At 33.2% G+C, this 12250-nt stretch overlaps 1 protein-coding gene across 2 annotated transcripts in view; it reads left to right on the top strand.

Moving 5' to 3' along the window:
- NECTIN3 (nectin cell adhesion molecule 3) overlaps positions 1-12250 on the top strand; it is a 131405-nt gene that overhangs the window by 72458 nt on the left and 46697 nt on the right. For both annotated transcript variants that reach the window (XM_059392007.1, XM_059392008.1), the window contains exons 6-7: positions 6374-6512; positions 8706-8790. In XM_059392007.1, the coding sequence (XP_059247990.1) occupies positions 6374-6512; positions 8706-8790 (224 nt within the window). The remainder of the gene's footprint in view (positions 1-6373; positions 6513-8705; positions 8791-12250) is intronic.

Raw genomic sequence — 12250 nt, 5'->3', positions numbered from 1 at the left:
TTAAAACTAATTTTGAATGTTTTTGCTGTTGTTTGACATAAGTTAAATAATTTATATTGGCTTTCATTTGGATGAACATATTTCACGAAATTTTTGTAAGTTGGCATTTAGTGTTTTCACTTATAATAGCTTTCAGTATAAATGCCATTGTTTCTAATTGTAATCACCTCCCTGTTTTCTATCTCTGATGTTTAAAATTATACTGGTTTTCCTAAACTTTAAATTATCTTAATGCAAGCAGCAGTGTTTCTTGGTTTGTTTTTGTTTTTAAATAGCATACAGTTTGACTAGATTCAGCTTGGTTTCTCTCTTGTTATACCAATGAAAATTCATGCATTGAAAGAATCTCTAGAATAGTATACATGGCCTATCACCTTTTCTATGTTCTAAAAAATGCTTTCTTTTTAATATTTGTTTTCTCCTATTCCAATAATCTGCAAGTTTTTTTGTTTTGTTTTGTTTGCCACCTATTTACTTTGAGTTGAGTAGTGATAGGTTTGCTTACAATAGCTTTTGCTGTTTATATCCACAGGGGTCATTTTCTTGAACCTTGATGATAGTTATTTTACCATGTTCCTTTCAATTTATGAGGATAAAACCTGATTCAATTTTGGGTTGTACTAGTTCTCTTACCTTTTCTGCTGCTGTGTCTGGCTGGATGTTATAGGTGAAGCAGAGTGAAGTGAGTTTAGTAGGATAACTTTAAAATATTTGAGAGTAAGTCAAGACCCCATTTCCTTACATGTATAATATTTCTATAAAGATATGATATCTAATTTCACAGTTTAATTCATGAGAAATATCTCAGGAAATACCTAGTCTTGAAGGGACAGTCCGATCTTAAAGCCAGAGGTAGCTAGATCTAGAAGACTGGGCTCCCTTTTTAAGAAAACACTGTATTGTGGGAAATTATACAAAAGTAGGATAGAATAATGAACCTTCATGTGCCAGCTTCAATTATCCATTCATGGTCATTCTTGTTCCATTTAAACTCCTACCCACATAATCCCTCCTGCCATTAGTTCATCTGTAAATATAGCAGCATACAGCTGTAAAAGAGAAGGAATATTTAGGAAAAGTACTATAGATTTATTATTACAGAAAAAATTAATTTGCAGTTTCATTTAGTATCTAAATGTGCCTTCATTATTAGTATTGTTCTTCATTCTTCCAGTTCTTTGCAGGAATGATACCTACTGGGAATAAATGCTTACTAATAAATAACATGGATTAGCACTGATACCCTCATTTGGTCTATGTGTCAGATGTTCCCCTGTCACTCAGGGTACTTATCTTGTGCCTCCTTTACATTCTTGACCTCTATTTAAATTGAGGCTAGTTCATTCACCTCAGCTCTCATATATCATAGTGGGTCACAATATGCTGACTGTGCCGAGAGGGAACAACCCAGTGTTTATTTGATTATGTTCTGGAACTAACCCACTCCACGCTTCCCACAGGATTTTGTGGGTGTCTTGTGTAGCAAGTGAACTCCTGACATTTGGATGATGTGGGGCCACCAGTGCCAGTTTACGTATTATGTACTAGTACAACATTTATTTTATTAATTATCACTTACCCAAAAAAAGGATAAGATAAATGATGATAAATCCCTATGTTGGAATATATATGTATGGATTCTGTGACCCCACTTTGAGGATTTTGCTCTCTATGGTGAGGATAGGGATGATATAAAATTCATCCTTGCATTCTTGGCACTGAGCATGTGCCTGACACATACTAGGTTACTATTGAGAATTTGTTGAATGAGATGCTGACAACACTGTTCTGAGCCAAAGAGAGGACTTTTATTAAAAAGTAGATAAATATTTGGATGGATATAAAGAGCTAGATGTATTGGAAAGGTAAGCATTAAAGGAGGCTATTGAAAAATAAAAATGAGATCTATTTATGGGGAAAATTGGTAACACAGTGATAGGTATTATGGGGGCAAATAGAAGTTGAGATAAGTTTGTAGATAATTCATATTAATGTATGAATCGTGATACAGCACTGAAGTTTTGATGAAGGGTATAAAAAAGTGAAGGTTTCATTTAATTATTAGGACCTACTGTTTGAATACAAGTGTGAAAAGGGCTTGTAGATTTTTTTTTTTCTTTTAAAGATTTTATTTATTCATCTGACCAAATCACAAGTAGGCAGAGAAGCAGACAGAGAGAGGTTTGGGAAGCAGGCTCCCAGCTGAGCAGAGAGCCCATGTGGGGCTTGATCCCAAGACCCTGGGACCATGACCCGAGCTGAAGACAGAGGCTTTAACCCACTGAGCCACCCAGGTGCCCAGGGCAAGTAGATTTCTTTTTTTTTTTCTTTTTTTTTTTTTTTTATTAAGATTTTATTTATTTATTTGACAGAGAGAAATCACAAGTAGGCAGAGAGGCAGGCAGAGAGAGAGAGAGAGAGAGAGAGAGGAGGAAGCAGGCTCCCTGCTGAGCAGAGAGCCCGATGCGGGACTCGATCCCAGGACCCCGAGATCATGACCTGAGCCGAAGGCAGCGGCTTAACCACTGAGCCACCCAGGCGCCCTAGATTTCTATACTCACCCATTTTAAGTGGTTTTAGCTAATTGCTTTATTTTATTGTATAGAAGTGTTTTTTTCAAATCTTGCAAGATGTGAATTAGGTGAGCAAACGTTTGAATAGCTTTCACATATTTTTTATTCTTCTGTATCAGTAATAAAGACAAATTCAGTTTAGTAATTATATGTATATTTTTTCAAAATAATGAAATTTCTTATATCTGTATGGTTTCTTTTGGTATATGTTAACAGATTTTTTAACGTTTTCCCCTTAAGGCTAAGGCATAGGTAAGATATCTCTGGTTATGGGCAGTAAGGTTTTGTTGTATTGGGGAATGCTATTTTTTTGTTGGTTTTGTAGATGAGTTTCCAGTATAATATATCCAGAATAGGTGCCGTGGTAATAGGAAGCTATTCTTTTGAGATACACATACACCAATCCTTTAATGCCAAATATTTTAACACTTTTGCCTTGTTTTCTGCTGATTGTAAGCATATCTTTAAGATTTATGGGACGCCTGGGTGGCTCAGTGGGTTAAGCCGCTGCCTTCGGCTCAGGTCGTGATCTCGGGGTCTTTGGATTTAGTCCCGCATCGGGCTCTCTGCTCAGCGGGGAGCCTGCTTCCCTCTCTCTCTCTCTGCCTGCCTCTCCATCTACTTGTGATTTCTCTCTGTCAAATAAATAAATAAAATCTTTAAAAAAAAAAAAAAGATTTAGTATACCATTTCCTTGGGTGATAGCAGTGTTGCTTTATGTCAGTCAGTAAATTAGCTGAATGTTTAAGAATGCCAAATTTTTATACATTTGCTTATTTTTTTTCCTATTTTGTTGTAATATAGAGTCTGTGTAGATTATGTGGGCAAATGTGGAGGAGACAGTGTTAGAACAAAATTCTTAGTTTTCATTAAAATTCTTTGACTTGAATGCAAGAAATTTCTGCCCTTCCTTTGCATTTCATATAATGTGTTCATCATCTATTAATACCCTTAAATATATTTTGGGGTTTTTTGGTCAATTAGTAGAAAAATCGAAATGGAAATATGAAAATATCCCATAGATGTATTTAACGTAGTCAATTTACCTATATAGAATAGCCTATTGATAAATGGGTTCATACCTAGCTTTCCTTTCTGTTACTCTTTTCAGCTCTTGCTATACTTTTCTGATACTAAGAAGAGGTGTACAAAAATAAATATGAATATAGAATGAATAGAACTCAGTAAAAGAAATATGTCCAATTAAGATAGAAGGAGGAGTTAAGGTCTGTGCAGTCAACTCTGAGTTACAAAGTTCTAGAGCTAGGAGTTATAAGGCTAATGGGACAGAAGTAGATAAATATAACTTAAATGTTTAAAAATAGTGTCTATTGGACTTGAGAATTACTTAAGGGTATGAAAAATAGTGTATAGAGTTGGGAATTACTTTAGGATATGTAAAGTTTGTGATTATGTTTTCTTACAACCACTACCAAATTGAGTATCTTCGCTAAGATTAACAAAGATTTTTTGGAGGTGTGCTGTTTGATGAAGAATGTATAATGATCTATACATTGAAAATCTATATTCAAAGAGTAACCTGAGTTTTCCAAAAATACCTTTGGAAGTATTATTATAAATATGGTATTAACTTTGTCCTTACCATCAAGATAACCCTCAGATTTGAATTCAGTACACATGGGCAAAAATGATAAGGCTGCTTTTTATCCTTTAGCAAAATGAAGATTTCCTTTAAAGGAAAACCTTTAGAATAACTAGTGTGACATAAGTAGCATACCTGACACATTGGGATTTTTTATTTGTGCCACTGACAATGTGTATGACCTTGGGCAGGTAACTTTGGGCACAGTAATCTTAATAGGTTTCAGTTGACCTATTGTTAAAGATTGAATACAAAAATATAATTTATACAGTGGGAAAAGTGATAATATAGAGTAGAAATTATTCCTAGGTCATTCTAAGTTTTTAAACATTTACAGGAGCAGAATAATATTTGCTGGCTTGGATTTCAGACCTTTTCTCGTGTAGCACATATTCAAATAGAAATAGTGGGAATTAGACAAATGAGCAATAATGGGAAGATAAATTAGGCATGTGTTAGCAAATAAGGGTAAAGTCTCACGTGAGTAAGCTGGTTATATTGCTTAAAATAATTGTCTTATCTGAGGACATCTGGGTGGCTCAGTCGGTTAAGCATCCTGCTCTTGATCTCAAGAGTCATGAATTAAAGCCCTGCATTGAACTCTACTCTATGGAACCTGCTTTAACAACAACAAAAAAATTGTATATATTAATATTTTTAGATTCTAATCTAAATGAAATGGGTTACTTAGATTGATATAAAGTTCTTAGTGTAGAATGAGACTAACAGAATGACATTAATAAATGAACTGAGGATTGATAGTTTTCTAAAGAAATTTTTATAACAAGAAAGTAAAACTTTTTTTAAAAGCAAACATCATATGACTCACATTTTAGTAGAAACAGTTGGAAAATATTTCTAAATACGTAATATATGGAAACACTTATGATGATAAGTCACTGAAATGTATTTCAAAACTGATAGTGCTTTAATTTCCTTTAAATTTGCCATGTCTGGTTCTACCAGTCATTGCAATTATTTAGAAGTTTATATGAATGTCCATGTAAGTGAAATCTGAGAACTCTCCATTTCCAAGTAGGGGACCAAAAAGAGACTCTACATTAGATATTGCAAAAACCATTTTCTCCCAACAAGGACATAATGGTGAGGGCTTCAAGCCTACCCCAGCTAGGTTTATGTTACTCTTTGTTCTCTATTAGTTGATTGAAAGAGCTTGGGCAGAATATTTAACTTTAGAATTGCAGTATTTTCATTTTTACTATTATCTTTCTTATTGGTTAGAAAGATAAAACAATTTTATATATCGATGATACTTGGCAGTTACTCAAAAAGTTTGATGTCACTTAAATTATCAAAGTAATATTTACATGTAAGGGTTGATTGTATTGTCATACCCATAACATTTACATTTGAAAGCACATAGATAACAATAGTTTTAGTAAATTCCTTAATTCCCTTATTTGGATGTTCATAAAGTAGAGTGACTTTTCAGGATTGTATGAAGTGATAATTGCTAAAAATTGATAAATATGTTTTTAAAATACTTTCTTAACAAAATTTATGGTACAGACTAGGAAAGAGAAATTGGTATTTAGAAATTACGTAGTGTGTTTACAAACAAGGGATGGGGAAGATTTTTTCATTTAATTGTGTAGTAAAGACACTCTCTTCAGTGGACTTTGTATTAAATGTTTATGAGTTAAGGGAAGATTTCTATGTAAAAACATACAGTGTAATTTTCAACGTACTTATTAGATCTGGGATATTTTTTATGTCTTTGGTTTGCCCCTTCTTGTAATCCTTTGGTTTCCTTAATAGAAATTCTCTTATGTTCTACTAGAATAAAAATGGCAAATGTATATTGTTGGTTAACTGAGAATAATGAAAAAAATTATTTTTTAGAGTAGGAATTTAAAATAGTTTTCATCCTTTTCTCTGTCTTCTCTTCAGACATTCCTTGCCCATAGAAAATAGATAAACTTGTTGATGTCTGACTGGGGATATTATTTTCATAACTTGGAAAAAAAGCAAAGCTGAAGTGCTAAGGTGACATCCTGCAAGGAAGAACAGGGTTAGCATAATCCTACGAAAAATAATCAAATTGGGGGTTCTCTAATCTTGCTGTTGGGTAACATGTTTCAATCAGTCGTTGAACATTTTAGAAATTAGGGTATGGAAACTCAAGAACTCTTTTTTAAAAAATTGTTTGAAAAGCCTAATTTTGGTTGCTTTACAGATGTCCCATTTAAGCAGACCTCTTCCATAGCCGTAGCTGGAGCTGTAATTGGAGCTGTCCTTGCTCTTTTCATCATTGCTGTCTTTGTGACTGTCCTGCTGACTCCTCGAAAAAAGAGACCATCCTATCTTGACAAAGTGTAGGTAACTTTTTTGCTTGTGTTCACCATTCAGTGTAAGTCAGGCTTTATCTTTACAGCTGCTTATAGCTGTGAAATGTCTGAGGGATGGGAATAAAGATACTGTTAGATCTTTGTGAGATGACTGTGGTTTCATCAGACTGTGTCAAGGTAAATAGTGTCATGGGGTTGTTGGAGACAAATATATTAGACACCTTTTTCACCAAAAAATTTATTGGACATCTTTCTAAATGATAATGTAATGGCACTTTTCTTTTGTTCTGCCTTATGAATAAAAATGCAGGTCTTTGATGAGTTATGGTTGAAAGAGAGATTCAAAATATCTTAAGTTTAACTCCTCCAGATTGTATATGCCAGTCTTATGTATAGCTAGATCTTACTCTGAACTGCCAAGAAGTATCAAATATGTCTAGTTTTAAAGCTTTTTTCCTTAAATATTTTTTATTTTGGTGAGTTACAAAATGTGCAACTTTTTTATTTAAAGAGAAAGCAATATTTTGGGCCTAGTCATTGAGCTAGAATGTTAAAGCATAAATTGCACTTCACCCTAGAATCAAAAGAACAATGTCCCAATTCACTGAATTCCATCAACAGCTTTTATTGCTTCATCTGTGAAATGTAAATAATACTTTCCTCTTTACCTTCTATGGTTGTGATGAGTAGAATAAGATGATGTTGTTGATGAACTGTGACTTTTATACAAATGGCATTATTTCTTACATAGTTATTAATATTTTTGTATTTGGACATGAGGTTATCTCTCAAAGAATGTATTTCTTCTGTCTTCATAAATTCTTTGTATGTGACTCTCCCTCTCTAATCTGACACAGGTATAGCATAGATCTTCTTAAAGACAACGGAGTGTTAGTCTCAGCTCTATCATGATCAAATTAGTGGTATGATCCTGAACAAGTCACATTGCCTCCATGGGCCTCGGTTTTCTCACCCAAATGACTGATGGCACCTTGGAGCTATAAATTTGCTGTGATTTTCATTAGATGAAAGGAAATAATTACTTTCAAAGGAGTGCAAATTACCTTTTCAGTGCAACACCTGTAACACTGATTCTTTAATATTTATAGTTATAATATTTATAGTTACAATTATGCTTATAGTTCTTTACTATTTCAAGAGTAGCATGTGGTTAACTTCATTTTAGTTTCCAAGTTATCTCAGCCATTTCTATAATTTCAAAAATATAATTTACTAGTAGACTAAATAATTACATCCATGTAACCATTTTATTTGTCATTTGAGTTCTGTTCATTTAAAATTATTATTTCATGCCCACATTGAGAAGTTATTAGACCACAGAGAATTTGTAATTACTTTGGCCTTTATAGATTTCATTCTTTTTATTTTTTAATATAGGTGACATTTTGTTTGATTTAGTCATCACATGAATTGAAAATTAGTTATCTGTGAACTTCAAAACTATAAGAATTTATTAAAAATTGTTTTCTAAAATGCAGAGAGCTACAAGATATACTTAACTTTGTTTTTATTATAACAATACTTAAATATATGAAAGTTTTTTAAAAGTTTTATTAAGTTATATTGGCAAAAATAAATATTCCTTGAGGATGTAATGGTCTCTTTGTTTATTTCAGGTGACAAGATTTATAATGGTCTTTAGATTGAAAAATCTTAATTTGCATCATAGTTATTCTAAGTGTAATTGTGGGTTTTGAAAATTAGTTTTGGAAGTATTTCCAAAATGCAGTATAATTTCTTTTCATTATCATTTTAAGATACAGTTTTCTAAATTACTTTTATGACACTTTGCCTTCCATTGCATACATTTGACTATCTTTAAAATATGGTAGACATAGTCTGATGGAAAAATGTGTATTTATTGAATTTACTGAAGTAAATTGATTACTTATTTACTGGTTACTTTATTAATTTTCAGAAACATGCTTTCATTTGAGTTACTTCTTTAAATGAATCAATTAGATTGGTTTTAAACATTGGAAGTTTAAAACCAGGATTCCCCCGCCCCGATCTATGATAGGTTAGTGGAAATATAAGAAATGAATTAAGCATGTGCACTAATATAAATATTAGTGTGAGGAAAGTATCCACAAAACTTGAGAACCTTGATTGTTTTCCCCCTTCTTCTTGCCTTTTTTTTTTTTTTTTTTTTTTTTTTGGTAAATGTTGCAATCACATTTATTAACCTTTTTAATGCAGGATCGACCTTCCACCCACACATAAACCACCTCCCATGTATGAAGAACGATCTCCCCCCTTGCCTCAAAAAGACCTTCTATATCAGGTATGTGTTCATGATTGTACTTAAAATGAAATTAAAAATATGAGAAAATGCATATTATTTGAGTATTATCTAGTCATTATACATTAAATGTTGCATAATAACACATAATCATTTCTCTGAAACATTTAAAGGATAAACTGTTGACAAATTAGTAAGAAAAGATGTGAAGCCAGAGTAGATAGGACAAATCAACACTGTATTAGGAGTAAAAATTTTTACTAAAAGCTTATGGCCAAAGACTTACTGTTAAAACAGTTTTATTGACATACAGAATCGCTGTATAATATGCATTTTTATATAAAAGAAAAATTGAATGCCTTTGGTAGGGTATGATGAAGAGTTTTTTCTCCTTGGAGTATGTATTTTATTTTTGTTTCTTTTCAGCATACTCAAAGTCTAAATTTTAGCATTGCTTTATTTAGCAATGAAAGGTTTATATTCCAGTTTAAAATTCTGAGTATGAATATTGGTCCCATATTACATTTATGATCATTTAAAATTTTCTTCTGGAATCAGTTTATAATAACTCATGTGAAAGTATCGGTTAAATGCTTCTATCTTATGTGCTATATCTAGATTAATATGCTCTCCTTGGGAAAGTTGAATCCATCAGAATATTTGAATACTTTTATTCTTAGCATTAGTAGTTTTGGTTTTTTTTTTTTTCCTCTCACATCCATGTACCTTTTGGGGCTTTAACCCTGTACTGGGGTTTTGTTTTTGTTTTTACCTGTGGAATATTCTATAATATTTTCCTCCAAAGATATGTTTTGTGTCTTCAGCTCAAGTAAGGCAAATTATTTGTCCACAAATTAATTTAATTTGGTGGGAAAACTCCATGGAAATATATGTGTTAAGATTTTTTCAACTTCTGTATCTTAGTTCACCAGATAGTCAGTCTCCTGCCTGAGCAGGGGGTGGAAAAGAACATTCATTGACAGGGGTCACCGGCTCTGTTGTCTTACAGAACATGGTGTCTGAGGGGTGAAGAAATGCCATCTTTTCAGACTCCTTGTTTTCAGAGAAAGAGTGTAGCCTCACATCCCTCTTGGCAAATAAATGAACTTGACAAGTAGTGTGAAATGTCAACAAAATATTTAGCTAGAGCTGTTGTTAACTGCTGCAGAAAGCAAGCTGTCTTCTCCCTCCACAAAGCTAGTAATTGATCAGAGAATTTCTAGATTCGGTTTTGGGAATTTTCTTAGAATGTTGTTGGTAATTTTCTAGGATGACCCTAACTGCATATAATTTCATTCCTGTCTGTAAAATCAATTGATTATATAACTTACTGTTTAATACCTTCAAATTAAATATTTATAAAAGCTTATGGATTAGAGAAAAATTATTTGGTTTTGATCATCATGTGTCCTTGGTTTTAGTTTAAAAAATATGATTGCTATGTATGTATTTGCTACCAAAAAAACACAAAAGGAAGATCTTTCTTGGATGATTTGAGTTGACAATGCTAGAAACTACAATTTTTAGCTTGGAGTTAGGGAAGCCTTCCTGGCCTTTGGAGGTGGGAGTTATGATACATCGATGCAAATACTCAGTTGTTGATTAGAGTAATTTGATTTGTAGTAAATTGCATACTCAAAAGCATAAACCTGGGTGGAAATGAAGAGCCATGTGGAAAAGTAATGGAATGTTTAGAAAGAAAATTGATAGGAGAGCACCTGCAATGAATAACAAACATTGGACTTTGGGAATCAGAGACAATTTAGTAACATTGTGACTTTTTCCTCACCTTGAAATTAAGCAGGTGAAAAACATGATTGTTTTTTTCTATCTTATAGCTATACAACTAGTTTTATAAAATATAGCTGAGAGTTAACTATTTGCTGTCATTTTGCTTAAGAGAGTAAGAACTTGAGTTGGAGATGAAATAACTCCTAATTCTCTAAATTATAGAATTATTAAATTATTTGTATTCTTTTAAGAATAAATTAGGCTAGGGGTAACTGGGTAGCTCAGTCATTTAAGCACCTGCCTCTTAATTTAGGCTCAGGTTATGACCTCAGGGCTGTGAGATCAAGACCCACTTCCAGCTCTATCCTGGGCATGGAACCTGCTTAAAATTCTCGCTTTCCCTCACTCACCCCCACCACTAGCTGCATGAGCACATTTTTGCACATGCCATCTATCCCCCCAAAAAATAAAGAATAAATTAAGCTAAAATTATTATCCATCAGTAAGAATTTGTTATGATTCATCCATTATAATGTCATATATTAATTATATGGCTGTTTGTGTTTTAATTAATGTGATCTCAAAATGTAACGTACATAGAACTGTATCTCAGTTACTAAGAAATACGTGAGTGTGTTATTACTATCCAATTTAGTTTCGTGCAATGACAGCATGTTGTAATACTAAATGCCTTTTTAATGTTCCACTTCACTTCAGTAGATGACTTTTCACCTTTAAAATGATGTGGTAATTCCTGCTTGAAGTCATTGACCTAGGTAACTAGGTCACTAGGCCATGCTCCCAAATGTTTCCATGACTTTAAGGAAGAGTGCAACTTCTTCTACTCATCACTATTCTATTCTTGGGAAGCCTCAAAGGAAGCATTTCCTCACAACCCACATTTGTCTACCTTGTGTAACTGTTGCTTTTGTGGGAATGGTGCCAACACTCATCCCTGAGAAGTTCTGTTCTCAATGTAAATTAAGACAATGTGTCCTGGTATAGTGAAAAGGCTGTTTCCTTGAGTGGTAGCTATCACCATACTGCAGAGACGATGCATGGAAGCATGCATAAGTATGAGGGAAGGAAAAAGGAATATTTTGCCCGAAGGCAAAGATTAATTAAGAAATACCACTTGCGGGGCGCCTGGGTGGCTCAGTGGGTTAAAGCCTTTGCCTTCAGCTCAGGTCATGATCCCAGGTCCTGGGATCAAGCCCCTCATCGGGCTCTCTGCTCAGCCGGAGGCCTGCTTCCTCCTCTCTCTCTGCCTGCCTCTCTGCCTATTTGTGATCTCTATCTGTCAAATAAACAAACAAAATCGTTTAAAAAAAAAGAAATACCACTGGGTGTGGTGAAAAAATAATGATACTGTTATGCTGAAAATAAATAAATGAAAAAAAAAAAGAAATGCTACTAGCTTGTCACGTGCTAGGTAATAATCCCACAAAAGTTGGGTCTTTATTTAGGAAACAAATACTAACTAATGACGTTAAAATGTATTTTACGTTTTGTTATGTTGTATTAACGTTGTATAGGTAATCCGTAAGTATATTCTTAGAACAACAGAAAAACTAGAAACTACAGAAATTTACAGTCAACTGTGAAAGTCCCTTTTCATAATTCCATCACAAAACCTAATTTCCTTCTCCAGTGATCACCACTGTTATGAATTTAAATATTCTCCCACACTTTTTTCCATGAGTTTACTTTTATGTGTATATCATCCATATTCACATCTACAAATATATTTTTTAACACAAATGTGACCATA

The sequence above is a fragment of the Mustela nigripes genome, chromosome 2 (genome assembly GCF_022355385.1).
Source record: "Mustela nigripes isolate SB6536 chromosome 2, MUSNIG.SB6536, whole genome shotgun sequence".
Taxonomy (NCBI): Eukaryota; Metazoa; Chordata; class Mammalia; order Carnivora; family Mustelidae; genus Mustela; species Mustela nigripes.
This window is presented reverse-complemented; position numbering and strand designations above follow the sequence as displayed.